The 22722-nt window shown below is 55.1% G+C and overlaps 7 protein-coding genes across 7 annotated transcripts; 3 read left to right on the top strand and 4 right to left on the bottom strand.

Annotated features, from left to right (window-relative positions):
- Nucleotides 1-3125: 3125 nt before the first annotated feature.
- On the top strand, nucleotides 3126-3296 carry MONBRDRAFT_16749 (uncharacterized protein; the record flags this gene model as incomplete). The annotated part of the gene is made up of 1 exon (XM_001745356.1): nucleotides 3126-3296. A coding segment is annotated over one exon (171 nt), but the record flags the coding sequence as incomplete, so codon positions are not given.
- A 283-nt stretch (nucleotides 3297-3579) lies between these two features.
- Nucleotides 3580-6603, bottom strand: MONBRDRAFT_18908 (uncharacterized protein; the record flags this gene model as incomplete). Its single annotated transcript, XM_001745192.1, has 9 exons — nucleotides 3580-4044; nucleotides 4145-4252; nucleotides 4506-4788; nucleotides 4885-4982; nucleotides 5119-5248; nucleotides 5322-5512; nucleotides 5641-6078; nucleotides 6189-6331; nucleotides 6417-6603. The coding sequence occupies 9 exons, from the start codon at nucleotides 6601-6603 to the stop codon at nucleotides 3826-3828; spliced, it is 1797 nt and encodes a 598-aa protein (XP_001745244.1). The 3' UTR covers nucleotides 3580-3825.
- An 829-nt stretch (nucleotides 6604-7432) lies between these two features.
- On the top strand, nucleotides 7433-8312 carry MONBRDRAFT_16779 (uncharacterized protein; the record flags this gene model as incomplete). Its single annotated transcript, XM_001745355.1, has 4 exons — nucleotides 7433-7561; nucleotides 7683-7849; nucleotides 7941-8079; nucleotides 8175-8312. The coding sequence occupies 4 exons, from the start codon at nucleotides 7433-7435 to the stop codon at nucleotides 8310-8312; spliced, it is 573 nt and encodes a 190-aa protein (XP_001745407.1).
- A 1109-nt stretch (nucleotides 8313-9421) lies between these two features.
- On the bottom strand, nucleotides 9422-12225 carry MONBRDRAFT_18904 (uncharacterized protein). Its single transcript, XM_001745191.1, has 9 exons — nucleotides 12022-12225; nucleotides 11674-11883; nucleotides 11515-11548; nucleotides 11200-11403; nucleotides 10936-11079; nucleotides 10757-10833; nucleotides 10357-10570; nucleotides 9955-10327; nucleotides 9422-9815 (listed from the first exon to the last, which is right to left on the bottom strand). Exons 1-9 carry the CDS (start codon nucleotides 12073-12075, stop codon nucleotides 9674-9676), a joined length of 1452 nt encoding a protein of 483 aa, XP_001745243.1. The 5' UTR covers nucleotides 12076-12225; the 3' UTR covers nucleotides 9422-9673.
- A 370-nt stretch (nucleotides 12226-12595) lies between these two features.
- Nucleotides 12596-16506, bottom strand: MONBRDRAFT_7768 (uncharacterized protein; the record flags this gene model as incomplete). Its single annotated transcript, XM_001745190.1, has 4 exons — nucleotides 12596-12702; nucleotides 12804-13065; nucleotides 13175-16255; nucleotides 16366-16506. 4 exons carry the CDS (start codon nucleotides 16504-16506, stop codon nucleotides 12596-12598), a joined length of 3591 nt encoding a protein of 1196 aa, XP_001745242.1.
- A 177-nt stretch (nucleotides 16507-16683) lies between these two features.
- Nucleotides 16684-18338, top strand: MONBRDRAFT_36861 (uncharacterized protein; the record flags this gene model as incomplete). The annotated part of the gene is made up of 3 exons (XM_001745354.1): nucleotides 16684-16942; nucleotides 17058-17186; nucleotides 17782-18338. Exons 1-3 carry the CDS (start codon nucleotides 16768-16770, stop codon nucleotides 18336-18338), a joined length of 861 nt encoding a protein of 286 aa, XP_001745406.1. The 5' UTR covers nucleotides 16684-16767.
- A 2595-nt stretch (nucleotides 18339-20933) lies between these two features.
- Nucleotides 20934-22405, bottom strand: MONBRDRAFT_16697 (uncharacterized protein; the record flags this gene model as incomplete). Its single annotated transcript, XM_001745189.1, has 2 exons — nucleotides 20934-21547; nucleotides 21703-22405. The coding sequence occupies 2 exons, from the start codon at nucleotides 22403-22405 to the stop codon at nucleotides 20934-20936; spliced, it is 1317 nt and encodes a 438-aa protein (XP_001745241.1).
- Nucleotides 22406-22722: the final 317 nt, after the last annotated feature.

Here is a 22722-nt window from a genome sequence, read left to right as displayed (position 1 = left end):
GAGCAGGATCGAAAGGGCATGACATGAGCCTTCTCTCGCCACTTGCGACCTCAAGTACCTTTGTGGCTTGGAGGGGCCCATTTGAGTCAAGTCCAGCTGCATCTCGGTATTGATTTGGGCACCAGATGCAGGTGAGTAGGGCGTCATGCATCACACTTACAGCACTAAACACAAGCACAGACAGCACACCCTTTGAGATAATATTGGCCCGTATGTACGTCTGTACCTGTAGAGGAGCCCCTGCGCTGGAGCCGCCGGCAGCAGAACTCGATACGTGGAGAACCAGAACGGGGTCCATGGAGCGTGATTTCACGTGTTGCCACTAATGCCAGGTCCAATTGAAACAGGAACGTCGATGAGCCCGAGCAATTGTACAAAGGCAGAACCAGGGGCGAGCAGCCGAAGCGGCGCACATACCCAGTAGATCATGCTTTGCACATCGGCATCATTGTGTACATTGCACTTGTCGCCCTCCTCGTCATCGTCTATCGGAGCCATAGGCGTACGTGGCAGCGGGCACATAAGGGAAGCGAAATGCTCAAGAAGGTCGGCTAACAAGCATTGCTCCCAAGCGACGTACAGCGGAAGGAGTCAAAATGACCGCCGAAGACCGATGCAAACATGTGCTAGCGAGCACGGCGAGTGTAGAGCGTTGGTGAGGGTCAGCCGACGAAGCCGGGCACGATTGCGCTGCCAGCGGCTGACACGCACCAGATACTCATGAAAGCTGGTGTGGATATCGATGGTCAGCTCAGCCATGCATTCGCCATCATCCAGCACGCAGCGGATATCCAGCATGCTCATGGCACTGGACGACGCGCTCTCACGGGCTGAGCTGAAACCGACAGCGATACCGGGCCCGGTCCCGGTATCACCGAGGGCAAGGGCACTGTAATTCAAAGGCGTGTTTGTTGAATATGGCCTTGCACCAACCTCTCACCGGTAGAATGGACGCCACACCGCCAAGATGCCCAAATGCCCAGTCGCCCTCTTCTTGCTTTTTCTTTATTCGCCGACCTCTACTTGAATAAAGTAAAATACTTCATTACGACGACCAATTACAGTGTTATGTAAAATACTAACGAGGTGCTGCTACCAAATGTCCTCTGCCGTCAGTCAAAAGAGTCCAGTGTGGACCTCCTCTTTTTCTCTCTTGCTTTTGTCAGTCTCTCTCTGTCTGTCTCTCTCTCTCTCTCTGTCTCTCTGTCTGTCTCTCTGTCTGTCTGTCTCTCTGTCTCTCTGTCTGTCTGTCTCTCTGTCTCTCTGTCTGTCTCTCTCTCTCTTGGGAGTCAATTTCAGCTTTCGACCGCCTCTCTCTCTCTCTCTCTCTCTCTCTCTCTCTCTCTCTCTCTCTCTCTCTCTCTCTCTCTCTCTCTCTCTCGGTCGGTCGGTCGGGCAGTGTGTGGCCTGGTTGTCGCCGCGTTTTGGCTGTGGTGGTGGTAAAGGCTGTTGGTGAGCCTCTGGTGGATTGGAGGAGCGTCAGCTTTGCAGCGTGTGCGAACTGGATCAACTGATCTGGTGCGTGATGGATGGGCTACGTCACTATGTGTGTGTGTGTGTGTGTGTGTGTGTGTGTGTGCGGGTGTGGGGGATTGTGGCAGTGACGCTGATGGGAATCATGGATTTGTTCAAAGAGTAGGACAGGATGGCGACGTCAGCCGCCGATGCTTCGCGCCAGCTGCTGACACAGCACATCCCCAACAAGCGCAGCGAGCTGCGCAAGAGCTCGCAGAATCTGCCCCCGCTCGCCGATCATGTTCAGCAGTCGTATGCCGCCGCGGCCTCCCCACAAGATGCCAACCGCGTTTTCAATGAGGCCAAGGGTTTTGTAATCCAAGCTTTGGCCAGTGTGGCCTATCAGGTCAATGATCTCTCGGTGGCTATGCTGCAGACCCTTGATGTGCAGGCTGTGCGTCTTGAGAAGCTGGCTGCCGAGGTTCAAACACCCGTCCGTGTACGTGCCTTCCTGCCCGACATCTTGGCCTGGCTCTTCATTCGCATGTCGTGTTCATGTGTGTACTTTTGGTGCGTGTTGTTACAAATGTCTCGAGGTGCTCATCTGGCCCAACTACTTCCATTTGTGTTTTGCCGTGAATCCTGTCCCCAATTCTCTCTCTCTCTCTCTCTCTCTCTCTCTCTCTCTCTCTCTCTCTCTCTCTCTCTTTGCTGGGCCGCAAGCGCAGCGGTTCGCCATGCAAGAGGAGCAGGCCGGGCGCAGTACCATCGCTCGCTTAACTACTCCGGCCTCGTGCCCAGAGGGCAAGCCCTACGAGAAACGCGCCGTTCCCACCAAGCCCACGCCCGTCAAGCCAGGCCGACGCCTCATCAACTTTGATGAGCTTGATAAAGTTGGACACGGTGTCTTCGTCGCCGGCGGGGGCCGCACCATGTCAGTTCATAGCGCTCGGCCACAGGCACCACGCGGTCCGGCCCCAGCCCCAGCTCCGAGCCCTGCCGATCGACGTGACTCAACTGCCAGCGGCGCTTATGGATCGGTTGTGGGCATGGGTAACGAGCCCATGTATGCCGAAATCCCCCGCGTTCCTGAAAGTATTTACGGTGGTGTGGGTGAGAGCATTTATGGCACAACAGCCGTGCCCGTTGCCGCCCCAGCTGCTCCCATGGCTCCAGTAGCGCCCACAGCCCCATCCGCGCCTGCTGCTCCCATGGCCTCTGCTCCTGCAGCCCCATCCGCCCCGGCCCCACCTCCGCCTCTTGTCGCAGCGCCGCCACCGCCACCAGCGGCTCCGGCCCCACCGGGTCAGGCCACCGATGAGCCGACCGATTATGGTTTCCCTGTCGACCAAGCATCCGCCATTGAGGATGAAAACCCTTATGGCACCGCCATCCCAATCGGTGGTGACAATGTATACTCCACCATTGATATTCCCGGCCCCCCCAGCGACCCCCCACCGGATGATGGCCTGTATGGCACCGTCACAAACATTGGCAGTGGCGATGCAGGCCCCGTCCACGTTGATGGATCACAAGGTACGATCTCGGCTCCAACCTTCCTTCCTTGTCCAAGTTGTAGATCTTGATGGTGCTGATGATGGTGCTCGGCCCTGGCGCTTGCCTCTCACGGTGTTTGCGAATGCTTTGGCCGTTATTTCCTTGTAGCGCGTGCGGTGTACGCCTACGATGCAACGCGTGACGATGAACTTACTTTTGCCGAAGGGGACGTGATTACAATTGTGCATCGCAATGACGATGGTTGGTTTGAAGGTGTTCTCAACGGCAAGCGCGGCCTCTTCCCCGGTAACTATGTTGAGGAAATGGAGGACACAGAGGCCTAGTCTAGTAATCTTGGCCTCTGTGTGTGAGCCAAAGATCGTACCCTTGGGTAGGCGATCTCTTCTTGCCAACGATCAGACCGGGACGCGGCGATCTACCTTCCCTCAATTCCTTTCCTTTGTTGTGCTGTCTGGTGGAACAGCACAGCGACCACTGCTGTGTCCACCCCGCCTCCCCTTCAAACGATAACCGGCCCTGCGTGGCGCTCAATCAAGTTGTAGTGTGTGAACTTGTGACGGCGGCAGTTCCCAAGTGCACGGAGCGGATTCGATTTTTTGAAGCAGTGCAATAGACAAGCATCAATTGTGCTCCCGGTCCGATCAGACATGAGCGGAGGGAATGGTAGGGTTCAAAACAAGCGTTTACCCAACGTTAAAGGCTGGGAACAGGAACAAAAAACAGACATTCCGAGCAACAACATCGAAGAGGGTCGATAACGATTAAACAATCCTAATGTGTTTGACAAGCCGCACCTTGGACAACTGCCGGTGTCCAAGCCAGCCAAGAAGAAAGAGAGCGCATCTGGAGCGTCTAGTGATGGAAGACGCGGACGCGTGTAAAAGCCATGGCAATGCCATACTCGTTGCAGGCCTCAATCACGGCTTGATCATTGGTGCTGCCACCAGGCTGCGCAATGTATGAAACACCGTGCTTTGTAGCCTGGTCAATGTTGTCGCGGAAAGGAAAGAAAGCGTCCGAAGACAAGCAGACCTGCTTGAGCTCATTGGACCATGCAGCACGCTCCTCGGCCTAATGTCCGCACGCCCAAGGGCTTAAGTGAGAGATGGCAAAATACAATTCCAAGCCAAATTGATACTCTCCACGTGCTGCGCGCGAATATCCGACATACCGTCAAAGGCTCGGGCTCCTCTTCGAACAGCTTGATCCATTGCGCCCGCTCATTGGCGGTCATGTCGTCGCTGATGTAGGCTACGCGCGCGTTGACACGCTCCGGACGCTGCATGCCGAACAAAGTTGTTGGACGACCACGGCGAGACAAGCAAGCCAGGATGAGTATCGGGTGAAAAGCGCTGGTGCACGGTCACGGGAGGGCATCGACACCAAAAAGCAAAATTCACTCGGTCAATCTTGCCCCCATTTTGGGCCGCGAATCGTCCACGAGACAAAGGGACGCACGGTACAGTAGCAAGGGGGCGGAGTGCGATGGAATAAGACAACATTTCTGCTCACGGATAGGACTAGCAGCTTACCGAGACGCCCTCCTTCTTGAACTTCAGAGCGCGAACTTTGGGGTGGAAGCGCATGTGCCAGGTGTCAACCTTGCGACCGGCAAGCTTGACGCAATCCACGCGGCTTTGTTGGCCGGCACCCACGCCCACCACCTGGCCACCAACGGCGTAGCAGACCGAGTTGGATTGGGTGTACTTGACAGTAATGGTAGCGAGGACCATGTCCCGCAGCGCATCCTCAGGCAGCTGCTCCGACGTTACAATTTCCTTGGTCATGAGGTCCTTGGTAATGACGGCGTCATTGCTATCAGAACAAGGCATCGAGGTAAATTACCAGAAGAGGGTGAGTTCATAATTGAAAAGGTGGAGGGGAACACGGCTTGGGCACAGAAAAGCGTACCGCTTCTGGGTAAGCGCCACACCGTAGACCTCCTTGACCTCATCAACGGGCGGCACGTAGTTCACGTCGCCCTTGAGGACCAGGTACTTGCCTCCCTTCTGCGCCAATGGCGAGCCAAGCCAGGTCAATGTGCACGACAAGCGCGCTGTTGCCGTCAAATCAGCTTGCTCAACCTTCTGGTTTTCTTTTTTCTTATTTTTTTTTTCTCCTCATCTTGAGTCTCAGAGCACGAACCTTTTGCTTGAGAATTTCCAAAGCTTCAGGGGTGTAATCGGCGGCAATGACACCATCACCAACCTCACGGCGCAAGATCTTGGCGGTACTGGCGTCGCAAGTGCCGGAGAGGGCAGCAAAGTCACCAAAGCTATGTTTCAAGGGTTCGTGGGTGAGCAATGACGCCAGACAGGGCCCGAGGAATCCAGTCCGACATGTCGTACCTTGACATGGGGTCGGCGTTACGGGCGCGCACGTAGGCCAATGCCTGTTCGGAGAGCTCAACACCAACCACCTCAAAAGCCTCGGTCTCGGCCTCGGTGAGAGGGCGGGCAATGGCCGCACCGGCAGGGCTCACATGCTTGAATGAGGCTGCCGCAGGGACACCCAGAGCGGCCTCCAGCTCCCGCACCAGCTTTCATTGGAGGGGGAGCGTTGAGACAGGCGACAAACAAGTGATGAGCCAGACGCACAGTTTTCAACATCGCTTGGCTTCCGATTGTTGGTTTCATGTATATTTTGAGGGATCAAAGAGGTCTTTACCTGCCAGCTGTTGAGAGCATCCATGAGGTTGGTGTAGCCGGGAGCGCCGTTGAGCACGGTGAAGGGAAAGTCACCGCCAGCCAGACGGCTGTAGGAGGCCGGGTTCTGATGAGGGTTCACGCCGTAGCGCAGGGCACCCTCTTGAACGTAATGGCGGCTGCTGAAGGCGGGAGATTCCGTGTTGTCGGACATGTAGGCGGCCACAGCTGAGTCGTAGCGCGCGGTTGCCACAAAGGCGTCGCGGGCCAAACGACGGCGTGTCTCAAGGGTCAGGGCACCGTCGTGGGCAGCCATCTCCTCAATCAGGCGAGGATACTGCTCGGGGTTGGTCACGACGGCAACGCTGTCACAGTTTTTAGCGGCCGCTCGGACCATGGTGGGACCACCAATGTCAATCATTTCGATGCAACCGGCAAAGTCCTTGCCCGAGGCCACCGTCTAAGTAGAAAACACAGCAAGCAAAAATGGGCGTCACGCACACAAAGCCGTTCTTGGTTGTGCTGGGCAAGCTGGCGCTGTGAGTTGAACAGTTGAGGCAAGAGGCACACCTCCTCAAAAGGGTAAAGGTTGCAGACGACCAGGTCAATGGGCTCGATTTGATGCTCCTCAAGCTGCTTGAGGTGGTCGGGAATGGCGCGGTTGGCCAGCAGACCGCCATGGATCTTGGGGTGCAGCGTCTTGACGCGACCATCTAGTTTCAATTGGCCAGGCGAGGTGTGAGGGGATGCATCTTTTGATTGCGTTGAGTCACCACACACCGTGCACGAGGAGCTTACCCAGCATCTCGGGAAAGTTGGTCACCTCAGAGACATCGACGACGGTCACGCCCAGCTCACGCAGCTTCTTGGCAGTGCCACCCGTCGAAAGCACGGTTGTGCCGTACTGTTGAAAGGCAGACGCTAAATCCTCCAGGCCCGTCTTGTTGAAGACGGACACCAGCGCACGCTTAATCGGGACTGCCATGCTGTTGGTTGAGTCAAAAAGCTTGCTCCCACGCGTCAAATCTACACAAGGAAGTGCCAAGAATCATGAGTGCCACCATGAGGGCCACGCCATGGCCCCGAACCAACACCATGATCAAGCATCGCCCACACGTCCGACCACCCCGACTGCCATCAGGGGCCACGTGACTTGCCCACACACACACACACACACACACACACACACACACACGCGCACGAGCCAGTGAACCAGTTGGTGTTGGTGCTTGGAGCTTACCTCAGTAGAGTAATGAGAATGACGATGGGACTGACTCCCTCTCTCTCAGTTTCGCGCTTGGCTTTTGCTTTGGTTTTGTGATCTTGTCTCTCTCTTTCCTCTGTGTGTGTGTGTGTCTGTGTGTGTGTGTGTGTTTCAAAATGGAGGGTCTTGTGTAATCGTCTCGCAAAATCACACCGTGTGCGACGCTTTGAAGCTTGTCCGTCAGTGTGTCTATGCCCCCTTCACAATAACAGTTGTGCTTCAACACCTTTTGTCTGACATCAAACTTGGTTGGCCGTATTATCATGTGGTAGCGCAACTTAGCAACCCACCGAATGCCCCGAGAGAGAGAGAGCGAGGGATTGAATTTCCGGCTCAAGGGCTGCCTGCTGCGCGACGGAACCGGAAAGCAAAGGGCAGCAGCTGCTAGTTGAGACTCCTTGTGAAGCTGAAAGCTCGATGGTCATCTGTGCATCTTGCCAAATGAAAATGGGGAGCTGAAGGCGCGATCATCGCAGCGTCCCCTGTCCCCTGAACCGACCCTACCGTGTTTGTCGCTGTCGCCGCCATCGTCCGTTCGTTCAACATCAACATGGCCACAACACTTCACATTGTGGAGGCCTGTCGCAAGACAACGCCTCGCCGTCGAGATGAACCGCTTGAACAATACTTGGCCCGCCTCACGCACCTTAACTTGAGCCAACGTCACCTCTCTGCCGTCGTACGTTCAGACTGTTTTATGAGCTCCCCTCATCTCCCCGGCCCCAACAAGTACAAGACCGCAAAAGTCTCGGCCTCCCGGTCTCATCTCTGTGCATGCTCTCTTGACTGTGGCACTGCAGGGGGATATTGCGCATTGTCACCGACTGATGGTGCTCTACCTCTATCAAAACAATCTCTCGCAGCTTCGCGGCTTGCGCAGCTGTGCCCACCTCACGCAACTTTACCTCCAGGACAATGCCCTTGAGCGACTGGACGGCCTTTCGACCCTCACGCATCTGACCAAACTGTACGTACCACCCTTGCCAGAGCTGCAAACTTTGTGTTGAGTCAAGCGCTTTTCGCCTGCCCTCAAACCAGCCGATCTTGCCCTCGTTCAGCTACATCGGAGGCAATCGTCTTGTCGTGTTGGAGGGACTACATAACTTGCACAAGCTGCGAGAGCTCCATGCTGAACGACAAGAGCTACCGCCAGGCGAAGAGTTGATCCTCGATCCCCGGTCGCTGCGCACAGCTCAGGTCAGACGCGGCCTCGGTGCTTGTGCTCGGCTCAACTCGTATCTTGTAACGACATTCTCACTCCTCGCGCTTGACGTTTCGATCAACACACGCAGCGCCAGCTCGAGGTACTCAATCTAGAGCACAACGGCCTCACCTCCCTTCATTCGCTGCACGGCTTTCAAAAGCTGAGGACCCTGCGACTCGGTGGAAATCATCTCGCCCACCTCCATGTGCGTTTGACTCGCGCATGATGTTCCCTGTACCACCATGTAGTGGACATGTCTTGAAATCCCATGACACCTCACCTGAACATCATTGTCTCGGCTCAAATCAGGAACTGCGTCCCGTCCTGGCTGGCAATCGCCATCTTCATACCCTAACGCTCCACGGCAACCCTTTTTGTGAAATGAATAAGTGGCGTGAGGAGGTGTGTGCTCGGCTTGCTCCGTGAAGGGCTTGACGTTTGTTTGTTTTTTTCCTTCGTTTTTATATTTTATTTCGGTGGCCAAGTCTGTTTTCTGATTTTTTTTTTTTTTACTTTTTGCTTTATGGCACTCACGCACGCTCGCCTGCCCGTCGGCCCTTGGACAGATCATCATCATGTCTCACGCACTCAAAGACCTTGATGGCCGCGAAATCACGGCCATGCAGCGCACCTTTCTTGAAAACTGGAAACGAGCAATCGAGCAGGGGCGAGCTCGGTCCAAGCAAGCTCGTGGCGGTAGCCACCGCCGCCACCGCCCCCAGGACATATCCTCAGCTGCATCGACCATGTCCAGGCGCAGCTCGCGTACACGATCACATCGTGGTGCGAGTCACAAGCCACCGCTTCGGATGCCCAGCAAACTAAGACCTCCTAGCAAGCCGTTTTTTCTTCCGCCCATAGAGGGACGCTCGTCGGGTAGCGCTGGTAATCTGCTCACCCCGACAGGCCGTGCATTACCGGTATGATATGCTCCTGATTGCTGATCGCCGTTGGTCATCCTCTGTTGCTGCCTCCCCCGCCTCAAAAAAAAAAATAATGAGTGTTGAAATGCAACCGACACAGTCATGGCTCACACCTCGGCCTTACTTTTTGTATAGACGGCACGGTTTGCCAGTACAACCTAGTCCTGGAAATGTCGTTCAGCTTTGCGTGTACCAAGGATGACCCCTTTCCCCATTGCCTGTAACGGCATCTGTGACATTTTTGGGCACCCATCCCCGATTTGTTGTCTTGAGCGACCCTTCTACCCACCTGTGGTATCAATGTCTGATTCCCCTTGTCCCCTCAGCCGCTGGCGGCACCGTCTAGAAGAATAATTGTTGTACCGACTAAGGAATTTAAGAAGCTGTGCTTATAACATCGCGGACGCACGACGACATCGACATCAACTTGCTTTCATCACACAACCCAGGTCGCTTTGAGCAAAACGCCAGACGAGAAACAAACAGTGACACGACACAATGAGTCCATCAAAACAGCAAGCGAGAATGGCTACACATTTTTTCACCAAGCCAAGGTTGATAGCACGCGGACAAAGATATGCACGACATCAAGAAAACTTCTCATCGACCCAGCTCCAACGGGATGTGGGCCATTTGGCGGAGAGGCAAGAAACCATGACTACAGTTAAGAGAAGTCGCGATCTGGCAGACACACTGGAGCCATCATGGTCCAGCCGTAAAGCAAAAAGATGACCCAGGAGCTCACGACCTGCACCCAAACCGAGGCCCAGCCCTTGCCGATACGAACATCTGCGTCGGACGAATCCCTATTAGGGGTAGCAGTTGTGAGTCAGACGATCAGACGAAAGCAAAATGCAGGCAACAGTCAGGCGGGCCGCATGAACCATCAACGCCACCGAGACCTTGATCATGTGACACCTCGTGAAAACTCACTTGAATGTGGACCACTCGGTCAGGACCATCATAAGGTAGAGAGCGGCAACGGCAAAAGTCAAGTGGAAGAAAGACCAGCTGTACCGGACAGCGTCCTGCTCGTTGTCCACGACGCGCTGCAAACGACGATCTTCGTCGTCCTCGTCAAAGTCAGCCGCCTTGTCGTCCATCAAGTAGATGTTCTCATTGCTGCCCTGCTGAAGGCCGAGCTTGCCCAACTGCGACTTGGAGCTCGTGCGGATCGAGGAGTAGGCCACTGAAATAAATGTCAAGAGAGCACCGATAACAATGGCAGCCGTGTTTGTACCAGCATCGCCGCCGCACTCGGCTGGTTTCAAAGCAACGTAGGGAAGGGGAGGGAGGAATCCACGTGAGCTCAGGAAAACTTTAGCATTGAACAGAACGAGAATCGACGAGGGGCCACAGCAATCAGTGGGTGACACGTACTGGGAACACCAGACACGGCAGACCACACAAGATAGGTGGCGTAGGCAGCAACAACGCTGGACTGCAGAATGCCAGAGGAAGGCAATGCTTCGCGGACCGAGGGGAGCATGGAAGTCAACGTCACCAGCAGTGCCAGCGCTAGATTAAAGCCGATGAAAAAGTTGCTCAGCTTGCAGTCACCCTATGTTTGAGTGGCAGTCCGATCGGGGGACCAGAACCAGAAAAAAAGTGAGAGCAAGGTTTAAACGAGACATCAGGGTTGGGCAACTTTTCGCGCAGGCGCAAATCAAGTCAAGCCAAAATATGAAAGAAAAAAAAAAAAAAAAAAAAAGTCGAAGACCCTCATAGCATTACAATTGAAACGTACGTTGGTATAAAAGTGAAACATGAGCACCGTCAAAGTAATAACAAAAGCCATCAACATCACCGTGGCCGAGATGAGCCCTATCAAGTGCAAGAGCAAGATGAGTGGTTGTTAGTGTGCAAATTCCAAAGACAGTATGGCGCGGCCGCCGTGGCAGTCCAGTCGAGTGACAAACTGGGCACGATACGAACCAAAACCAGCACATTTGGATCCTTCTTCAAGCTTGCCGACCCACGAGTCATTCCACGAGTAGGCAAAATCCACAAGAAGGATAAACTGAACGATCATGAAGAGAACGGCGCCGACGAGGCCAATCCAGGACCAGGCTGAACGTGTACCCAAGACCGACACGATAGCAGATACGAGAGCAAACACAAAGCCCGGTGAGGTGAGGGCAGATTCAGGGGCAAAACCAAGCAAGAAGTGAGCTCAGACCGAGCCGGGACACGCACCAATGAAGAAAGAGTTGCTAATGAAGAAAGAGCCCACCATGGCACCAACAAGTAGAATCAACTTGATAAACCACATTCCGTTGTGCAGAGAAGAGCGAGGATCCTTGGATGACGAGACACCGATGGTGCAGAGGGACAGGAAGAGATGGAAGAGGCACACGCTAAACATGATGCGCATCACGCCCAGCTCGCCCCAAGCTCGGCCTGGGAACGCACAGATGGGTTCGCATACAGTGAGCGCATTAGGGGCACATCACACATGGCTCAGCATGTGTTGGGACGAGTTTCGGTTGTTTCGAGGGCAATTACGCACGACATTGGTCGTCGTCTTGATTGCAGGCTGCTTTGCCGACGTAATCATCCATCTAAAGACCAAAGAAATGCCAACGCCATGGAAATGAAGGGTCAAAAGTGACGAAGCATGGACTCGTGGCGTGTCGGCCACAACTCTCAGCAGGCAGCGTCAACAGTGAACAGGACAAGACGAAACAGGGTTGAATGGTAACAACAAACCTTCATCAGACCCTTGCTAACGTCCTTGTCCAGCATGATCCAAGCCGCGATGGACGACAGAAAGAAGAGAATGGCGTAAGTAATACGCGTCGATGTCGAGTTGGTGCAAGACGGACAGCTGCGGCAGCAGAGCGAGCAAGCTGCCGAGCCACAGCAGCAGGCAACCTATGGGATAAGCGAGAGGGCCAACGTGAGCTGTATATGCCTACAAGCCATCGGGTGCGCGAGTCTGCGTGTGCTTGCGCACGGATCAATGGCGGAGTCCAAAACGTTGTGACGACATCACACACCACCACCACCTACCGACTCGGCGGCATAAGCGGCAAGCCCGCCAAAACAGCTGGCCACCAAACCCATCCTGTCTGGTCACAGCTTCAATGAGTAACCCTGGGACCGCTCAACCCGATTAGGGACCACTGTCTCCCAGCACACCGCCGTCGTCAACCTCCGACCGCCAAAAAGAGACAAAAGATTTTTTTTCAAAAAAAATCAAAGAGAGAGAGAGAGAGACAAAAGAAGAAAATGTGTGTGTGTGTGTGTGTGTGTGTGTGTGTGTGTGTGTGTGTGTGGGCTTCAGGTTACGTGTGCCACACAAGTTGTGTGTGATAGTGTGGGTGTGTGTGTGTGTCTTTCCAGGTGAAAGGTGAGTCAAGGTGTGGCGCTGTCAAAGTGCTAGTGTGATGGTGAGTGAGCTCCAAGTGTTCAACTGTACTACTAGTACATGTACTACGACGGCTGCTACTATGAGGCATGCTTGCTATGGGAGGATTGACAAGCTGGCACTCGGACCGCGGTGCAGCGCTCTTTGAAAACAAGGGTGGCAAGCGGCACCTTTACTCACCCACATCGAGCATAACGTGCGGGGTACTGATTGGGTTTAGCCTGACAGAAGGGCGGGGCGCTCAAGCTTGGCCGTCGGCACGCAGGAGCTGTTGTCAGCCGAGCTGCAAACCAGCGCCATGTCCCAGTAGCGAGCATCTGCGGCTGTTGAGTTAGCAACGTGGTTTGGGAAGAAGAAGCAGATCAGTGTCGGCCAGCCAGCCCCTCTACCCATCCAGGTACAGCGAACACCGACAACGACTTACGGGTATGCGTGTGCACGTAGTCATGTGTGACAAAGCCATAGTCGACCAGGTTGGCCAGATAGTAGTTCTGGCTTTGTGTGACGCGAAAGAGCGAGGGCACAAACTGCCGGAACCCCGGGGGATATGAAGAGTTGGCAAAGTAGGCCGCGTTGTTGCCCCCGGCCCCCGTCAAGGTGACATTCTGAGAGTCTGAAACCCACAGGGCCGGAAACCCGCCCTCACACTTGATGCCCACCACCAGCACGTTGGAGCTGTTGTGTATCTGCAGCAGCCCACCAGATCAAGGCAGTGAGAAGCAAGCACAACAATGACGACCACGATCAAGGCTTGTGCAGACGATACCCCGCTCTCGTTGCCCCATGTTCACACACCTCGCTGTTGGTTTCAGACGAGGTATGCTCGGCGTTCAAGTGGTACACGCGCACGGGGCCCGAGCTGTTTGCGACAGCCCAGTGTCGGTGGCGGGGCAGGTTATCTCCCATCCCATCACCAATCTGAATGTACTGGTTGATGGCGCCACGGATCAGCACTGACGGAGAGTTTGACTGACTGGCCGCCGCATACGCATCGCACACTGGTGATGCTACCGCTCCACACACCGTTGTACCCCGCACAAAGGTTTGACGCATCACGTGGTGCCCGGTCCAGCCGATGACCTGCTCTGCATCAAATAAAATGGCTTGCGACGTGGCGGGAAAGCGAGGCAATGGGTGCAAGCCCACATGAGAAATTACCGTGCCCAGAAATCGGCCGGCTAATCGAGCAGCACCATCCGCGCCACATGGGAGCGCCCGTAGCATTGCATCATCTGTTGGCTGCACGTGCCAGCCCCCTGCCACAGCACTGGACACCAGATGTGACAAAGTGTGTGCCACGCCCACAAATTGTACACCGCACGGCAGCGTCAGTTGACGAGAAATGTTGTAAATGCCTCGTGGCAAGACGACGGGCAATGGACCGTGGGACGCAGCGTAGTCGATGGCCTGTTGCAGAGCCGCGGTGTCATCTGCAAGTCCATCGCCACGCGCTTCAAAGGGAGCTGCCCGAACGTTGACGGCCGTGGTCTGCAGCCACGAAGGATACATGACCGCTGGCCCGTAACCGTGCACTTGCATCAACGCGTCAAATGTGGGCATGTCGCCAGGTTGAACGGGTATGACCTCCAAGATGCGCTGGCTGGGCCCGTATACGGTGTGGTTGTAGTGCACTGTGGCATTGTACTGGTATGTCACGTTGGCAGCCACAAGCGGGGCCAGGTTTTGACCCTCGACTAGCAACCTCACGCGTACTGGTAGCGAAGGCACAGTAGCTACCTGTGAATCAACATCTCGGATAGGTTGGAGCAGCGCTGTCCGATCTGCAACCCAAACATTCTTGAGAAAAACGCTTGCCATGGCTTGAATGTAGGCCGACGATGAGGCGAGACTGTGGACACGCTTTCTGTGCAAATTCGATGCAGGCGTGGCTGGCATTGTCGGGGGCGCATTTTCAAAGAGCGAGTCGACAATCCCCAGCTGGCCCGAGGTGGGCACGGAGCACTCTTGCTCCGTGTCCTCCAGATCCAACAGGTCGCAGCCAGGAAGTAGAGGAGGTAGCGGGCAGCCTGCCACAATGGCAGGGACGGAGTCATTGGCAGGAGCAAAGCGCATGGCTGCCATCGAAAGAGCCTGCAGCCCCGAGTAGATGATGCTGGCACACCGCTGACCAATCAAGTTCATGCCGGACACGGAAGGACCGGGCTGGGCTAGCCGCCCATCCAAGCCATACTTGCCCCCATACACGGTGACATTGGTGTTGGCACCACCAGAGCCAGAGAGGCCAAAAAGGCCCCCATAAGTGTCATCGGCAAGAAACAAGTTGACGTCCTCCGTCGCGGCGCCCTGAGCGCCACGATTATCGATCGCCACTGCTGCCGGGTTACCTGGACCTACTTCAATATCCAGTGTCTCTATGACCTGGTTGTAGTGGATGTTGGGTTGTCGTTTGGGCTGATGCACAAACCATGCCTGGCTCCAGAACGACACGACTGGACGCACATGGGTCGTGTTCTGAAAGAACGGGGTGGTGGGTGGCACGACCAAGCGGGTGCGGTTTGTGCCATTGTCCTCGCCACGCAATAGACAGGGCATTTCCCGAGCGTTTGAGTTTTGAATCCAGCCCGTCGCATCCACATAACCTGAAAGGCTAAGCCGGGACCACTGTACGCAAGTGACCGTAGCCTCGACGCGGTAGACGCCGGCGGGTAAGAAGGCCTGGAGGTAATGCGCATGGGCAAATGCCAGCCCGGCCGAAAGAAGAGCAGCCGAGTCGGTGTGGCCCGTGCCATCTGCATTGAAGGGTTCAGCTGCCAGATCAAGCACTCCAAACTCTGCCACACGGGGCTGAAGTGCACCCAGGGCTAAGGGACGGACCGATGACGCGTCAGCAATGGGCGCCAGGACGGCGGGAAACCCATGTTCTCCAATCTGAGAGGTCAGATTAATTTGGCCCAATTGTGCGGCAGCACCGGCTGCTGATGCTAGCAGGCGCACGTGAAAGTAAAGGTCGCCATCATATCGTGTTGTGGGCGGAGCAGCGAAGCTGGCCCAGCTTAGTTGGTGGGCAGCGGGCGGTAGTTGCAAATGGCCTTTGCCATCGTTGCAGGCGACGGTGACACTTGCGACTGTCGCGTTGGCGTCCATGATGACACGCACGCCGCCCGGAGCGTTGAGATTACAAGCTTCAGTTTGGCCCTGACTAACTACTTGGCGACGCTGAGCGGTCAAAGCCACCAAAGCCAAGGTGATACCACCCGCTGGGCCAGCCACGCCAACCTCGACGGCTAGGCCTTCAGGCTGAAAAGCTGGCTCTACAATATCAAGAGGGTAGGGGTTGATCATGGCCAGCTGAATGCGATCGTGCTGGCCTGAATGATTCAAGAGCTGCACATGCTGAACCTCGAGACGCACGGGTTCGCGAAAAAAGCTAAAGTTGTGGTCTGCGCGCAGGCCACAACAAAGGTTGGGGTTGCCCGTTGGATCACAGCCTGTAGTGGTGCCATAGAGAATGCCACGCTGCGCACCGCGCGAGCCCATGGCAGTGCACATGCTCTCACTGTTGGAGGGGCCTGTGACAGACCACAGATTGTAGATCTCGTCACCCGCTCCCTGTGGACGAGAGCGGGGATCTAGGCGGCCAAAGTTGCTGGCAGAATCGGCGATCATAGTGAACCGATCATGGAGGTAGCCCGTTGTATTCACGGCGCGTACCCGTAAGAGGGCATTGGTGGCGTTGGCAACCACATAGTCGCCAACTCGATCAGTAGTCAGCAGCGCCGGGCCCTGTTTGCCCGAGGCCGTGGTCAGATTCGCCGTTGAGCCAGCAGGCTGATACAACAAGTGCAAGCCAGCCAGTGGCAGGGTTGACGGCAGCGCGATGGTGCGCCCCACACCCACAGTCCAAAGCAGAGGCGGCTACAAACAGAGCATCAGAGCGTAGACAGATGGCAAGGGTTAAGATACAGGAGCAATTTTGCAGATACCAAGGCTAGCAGATCCGATCTGACCAAAAGCGATCAACTCACCGCCCTCACCTCAGGATTCGCCTCTGCTCGGGTACCACCAACAAAAATCAAGACAACAAGCAGCATCCTTTGCGCAACCAAAACGCCTCGCCTTGTCTGTACGACAAAGGCAAGCCGCCGCCCTGCCAGCAACCCAGCCATGCCTGCTGTACCACCCCAGCCCGCCAAAGCCCAAACGATCTTCAGCGTCTCCCCTCCCCACACACACACATTAAAAATTAATGCAAAGTGTCCAGTTGCTTGACATTTGACACAAAATGAAAGCAAAACATCAACATGACTTGTCACAGAAAACAACAATTGTCAGATAAAAATTCTCTGACTTTGCTTGATCGGCACGTGGAGAGCGAACGAACGGCAGTCCGGCTGGCTGGGGCAGGTGGTGTCACAGAACGGAACAAGATGGCTGGCTGGCGTGTGGAGCGAGTGCTGGGTGCACCGCGCTTCGTGCCCAATCTGCTGCTGCGTGGCATTTATGCGACGGTGTTTGGGGTGCTTGAGCTCGCCTTTTGGAGCGCCAACCGCCTGGCAGGTCTCGTCAGTCGCTCGTCGATTCCCAACGTAGACGCGGCCATGGGTGCGTTGGATACGAGGCTTTGACCGTGCACCGTGCGCAAACACTGCTTGCTGACCTGACGCAACGCGACTGCCTACACGCGTGTGTCGTGTTACCTCGGCCATTGTGTCTGCAGATTGGTCCGATTTGCAGACCCTGCGTTTGCCACTGTCACGGCCGTTCCTTGCTGCCGACGTGCTCACGATCAACGGGCCACCAAGCCGCGACGGTCAGCTAACCCACGTCATATTTCCAGGCAATCCAGGTACTCCACCCCTCTTTGGTTCTTTTGGAATGTGTTGCATGTTCAGTTCATGCAACGGCACTCACCGAACCAAACTGGCTCAGGCAATGTGAGGTTTTATCACGCCATGGCCTCTGAGTTGGCCAAACAATCAGGCATGCCCACCGTCGTGATTGGGCATTCAGGCCATTCCCACTCTAGCAGGTATCGTGGCACGCTTGGCTTGCCCCTGGATTTCGAAACATGCGCTTCTGCCCAGCACCTCCGATTTGCCTGATTCTCGTTGGTTTCAACAGTTGCGCCACGCCCTTCAGCTTTGAGGATCAGATCGATCATAAACTGCTGATTCTCAGAGCTTTGGAAGCACACTGGGGCTGTCAGCCTCGATACACTTTGACTGGACATTCGATCGGTGCGCCCACTGCTTGCAATCGCTGCGGGCACTGCTAGTCTCGTCGCCGAGGGCGTAGATTCAGTTTGCGACTTCCCACCTCCTCACCTGATCATCGCCGACAGGTGCCTACATCGCACTTCGCGTCGCCAAGACCCTCGGCCCTACCGCCGTGGTTGGCCAACAGCTTCTGTGCCCCACTGTTTTCCACATTGGTTTGTCTAGCTCATGACCAGGAGCTGTTCAACCTGCCCAGCTCTGACAGGCAACCTGCAATAGGCACGACACCCCGCGGGCAGCAGCTGTATCCCATCCTTCGCTATGGACGGCGTTGGGTTGTCCAGGTGGCTGAGCTTCTAGGTCGTTTGCCCACGGCCTGGCAGTGGACCCTCAGCCAAAAAGTCATGGGACACGACGTTTGTACAGTTTTGCTACTACATTCTTGCCATGCTCGCGCTTGTTTGTTGCATCGTCTCATCGTCAATCTGATGCTGGCTGTCGCTCATGATACAAACGCATCACAGACGGGTTTGGACATGGTGGCCGCTGCGCTATCGCTGATGCCGGCCAAAGTTGGTGGCAACTGCTTGTACATGGGCTACACCGAGATGGAAGGGCTGCGTGACTTTGATCTTAGCCTGACCAAACCTGTGGAGGAGAGTTTGACCTGGTATTTTGCTCAAACGGATGGCTGGGTGACGACCTCTCACGTGCAAGATATTGAGGAAGCCTGCCCTGCCAGCACCATCATGCACGACACCCTGGTTGGTCGCCTTGAATGAACGAGGAGTCTCGAGTGCCGAGCATGGCCCACGCGAATATTCACAGAGCTGCTTGTACGTGGCGGTCTGCGTGGTCGAACCTTAGGGCATCAATCACGGATTTGTCGTCCTTCACAGCCAGATCATGGCCCAGTTTATGGTCAAAAGTATCTTCAGCCGCCCCCGGTTCCAGCAACTGCTGCGTGCATGACCGCCATGCAGTAGCAAAAGTCGTGTTATGCTGGTCAATTTATTAACTTTTCATTTACAAGTTGGCAAGTTGAAAACTTGATGGCCAGAGTTGCCGAACGTACACCTTTCTTCCACTATCTTCCTTGTTTACTCTTTCAAATGGCTTCCTTCAAAATTTATACTAGAGACGAATCAGACTTGTCAACGCAGCCTGAGCTGGGTCAGCTTCACAGAATATGCTGCGTGGGCCCAAACCTTTGTAGTGTGTCCTGAACAGCAGCACGCCGATCGTCGAGCTCATCCTCCGCCTCTCGAAGCAACAATCGAGCTGCCTCAGTCTTAAGTCGCACAACAGCCGATGCCGAAATGGGTTGAAGATGATGCTGGAGTTCCTCCTCGGGCATTCGCACCAGCTGTTGTAGACTGATTTGGCGGCATCATGAGGTACCAGCCCGCAGCTGAAGAGAAAGGCTCACAAAGACAACTCTGAAGCATTCTGGGTGTCGGTCTCCTTTTGATCGTGGCGGTCAAAACTCACCTTTTGATGTTGGCGCGCCTCAGTTGTTGAGCTCGTGCGCGCTTGATGCCGGGCAGCTGCATAAAGACAACAAGTTCTTGCGCCGTGCACAGTTGCAGGGGCGCGATCAGGTGCTCGAAAAGTCGGTCAAACGCCCAGAATAGCTAGCAACAAAAGCCCAGCCAGAGGGATCGCTCATGAGCTGACTAGTCAAACATTCATGCTCTCCAGCAGCTGGAGCCCACCTTCCAGTTTTGACAGAATCGCTGAAGGCATCGACAAAAGGTCGCAGTGGTGTGTAAAAGGTCCTGCAAATACCCCGTATCTGTGCAGTCCGAACAGAACCAGGAGCCATTGGGTTACTGAACAACGGACAAACGCCAAACGTGCGCAGAGGGCATGAAATGATGTTACCTTACCTAAACGATACCCATGCGACGAAATCATGGCCGCGACCTGGGCAATGTGTGAACGCAAAACAGCCAGAAGATGCCAACCCGAACATCAGACAGATCAGAGCGAGAATCTGCTGTAGGGCGAGCAACTGGCAACTTCCACCCAGCAACCATACCTTTCTTGGCGACTCGTTGCCAACAACAACCTGCCAAATGGTAGCTGCCACATACAAGCGGCGGGCTCGCATGGTCTCCTCGTTGACAAATGCATCGGCCAAATCAGTCGCTACATACATGCGACACAACGCACATCAAAAAAACAAGCGAGCGCCCTTTGGGTCGGTGGTATCCGTTCACTCATGGAATAGCCAATGCACGTACTCGTTGCGAGGCGACGATCAAAGACCGTGAGATCAAAGTCACAGCATTCCACAAACCGCTCCGATACTTTCACAGCGGCCATCACGGCGCACCGCTCGGCCGTCGGTACACGATGCAACTAAACAAAGGGCGTCACAAATCAACTGATGTTGATACTGGGCTGCCAGAACAAAAGTCCAAACACGATGATGCTCGTCCCGAGACCAGCTACGCGTGAGTGATATCGAGCCAAAACCCGTACCATAGGACGGAAGGCAGCCCACTGCGGCAATAAAGAGACCACCCGCTCAGGTGGTACCATGATGTAGAACATGTGCAAATATCCGCTCAGCACCAGGCCACTCAGCGCGCGCTCCAGCAGCCTGAAAGGCAAGACCGCATTTGTGTCATCGGCAACCAGTAAGAAAGGTATCAACTGCCAATTCCAGCAGGAATGAGGCACGTTTTGCAGCATCACAACTGTCGACGTACTGAACAATTGACGGTATCTGTGAAGGCTCCAGGTTGCTGTGAAAAGCTGCGAGGCCAAGCTCGGTGGATTGAATCTATACAGACCACATCGAAGAAGATGAGTAATCGAAGACATCGGTCACCACGACTTGCTCGAAGAAAGAGTACCCAGAAAGCAATTGAACACATTGCTTACATGCTGTTGGCGACGGTTCACCAATTGATCTTTGATCAACCCAGCCAAGAGAGCCGACACTTGTTGCCGAACAGCGAGCGGATCTGATGTTTGCAAGCCATAGAGCGTTTCTCTAAAGACAGCTAAAAAAATTGCCAAACGACGTCAAGATGTTACATCAAAAACAAAAGTGATTCCTGCGGCAGATCTGCAGGCATCCCGTGCTCATCCACTGCGTCATTTGACGGAGCAAGAGCATACCATGCAGGTGATCAACGTCATCCACCAGTTCAGTGCACACGAGATGCAGAATCAGGCGCCTGAAATAGCACCGCAAACAAGGTGATGTAAACATCACATTCAAAGGGAGCTGCGCGCTCCTTGGCCGACGTTTGAGGCCACCCACCGCATCTCGTCGGGAAAGGCGGAAAGTTGACTGGTACACGGAGGCAGGCTTTCGCTCAAAATGGCTCGGGCATATTCCTCCTGTGAGCAGAGAGTCAGAGTCAATCATGCATGACAGTGCTGAAGCCATGCCAATCAATCGAAAAGATGTGAAAGACCATGAGCGAGGAGTGTGGTGGCAAGCCAGATCTGGTTCGCACCTGCGTTGCGGAGAGAATGAGGTACGCATCGCCGGCTTGGGCAAGGCCAGTCCGTCCGGCTCGTCCAATCATTTGCTGATAATCACCCTTGGTAACTCGGCGCATGCCGGTTTGCAAATCCTTTAGGATTACAGTGCGAGCCGGGAGGTTGACACCTGCGGCGAGCGTGGTGGTGCAGAATAGCGCATCCACAAGATTGCGGCGATAGGCTGCCTCGACAAGTGCCCGATCTTCAAGGCTCAGCCCAGCATGATGAAAAGCAAGTCGTTGTACCAATAGGGCGTGTAAAGGGATGCGAGCATCAAACGTCACTTCTTCATCCAAGAAAAGCTGCGCACACGCGGGGCTGGGCTGCAGCGGCAGGCTGGCATCCTGACACTGCAGCTGAGCCACCTGCTGGGCCATGGCTTCGCAGCCCCGCCGCGTGCGCAAAAACACCAAGGTCTGGCCCTCGTGTCGCCTCATCAAGGAAGCAATCGTTTGCACATCTTCACTATGGCGTGATTCCCGAACGCCTGTGTATAGCAAAGCAAGTGTGAGTAGGTCCGTGTCAAGGGGCCGTGAGACAAGGCAAGTGGAGCAGCACAAGAAATAAAAAGCAGCATAACAAACACCGGGCTTGAAAGAGTAAAACACGCACAGCATTACAACCCACCTGCTTGTGGGCTACGTGGTATGATGCGCCGCCCAAGGCACTGCGTGGTAGCTGCGGGAACTTGAATAAATTGCGCGAGAGGTGTGATGACACCGTCCACCACGACGTGCTCATGAAGGTCAACGGGTCGTGTGACATCTTGGTGAAGCTTAGCACGCAAAAACCGAGCAAGCTGGCTGGCGTTGCTGATGGTGGCAGACATGGCCGTCAACTGCAGCCGCGTCGTGGGAGCCAGGGCTGCCAAGATGGACAGAGATACCTCGAGGCTGGCGCCACGATGGCCAGCTGCACCAATCATGTGGACCTCGTCGACAACGACCAGGCCGAACCGGTTTATAGACCTGTCCTGAATGCAAAAGCTTAAAAGAGCGGTGGCCTTTTCGTATGTAGCCACAAAAATGGAACGGCGCTCGCGGCGATTGAGGGGTGGCACTTTCCCCGCAGCCCCCGCATAGAGTTCGACGCAAAAGGGTGGGCGCTCGTCACGCTGCAAACGGAGGGCCAGTTGCTCAAGGGCCATGGCGCGTTCATGTACGAGCGAAACATAAGGCACCATGAATAGGACATCACGGCGACGCACAAGTACGTTGTGCAGTGCCCAGAGCTCCGCCACAAGCGTTTTCCCGCCACTGGTGGGCACCGAGTATAGCAGGTTATGGCCGGCCCTGAGCTCTCGAAGGCAATGACACTGCCACGGGTAGAGCTTTGTAATGCCCATATCGTGATAGCATTGACGCGCATGCCCAAGCTGCAGCATGGCCCACGTTTCCTCTTGTTCCTGCCTTTGCTCTGCCTCAGCTTCGAGCGGGTCGATTTCGGTGTCCGCATCGCTCGCAACCTCAGCATCAGAGCCACCGGTGGCGCACACCGAAGATGCCCCATCGGTATGGGAGACCTTGCTGGCGGGATCTCCAACACGCCCCCCGGTCGCTGCCGCCACCTCCCGCTTGGAGCGCCGTCGCGTCAACATCTTGTCCCCACCATGACCCAAAAACCTTCCAGATCCAGCCACTGCCAAAGTCGCGACACCAAGAG

Source organism: Monosiga brevicollis, genomic scaffold (assembly GCF_000002865.3).
Source record: "Monosiga brevicollis MX1 MONBRscaffold_8 genomic scaffold, whole genome shotgun sequence".
NCBI lineage: Eukaryota > Choanoflagellata > Craspedida > Salpingoecidae > Monosiga > Monosiga brevicollis.
This window is presented reverse-complemented; position numbering and strand designations above follow the sequence as displayed.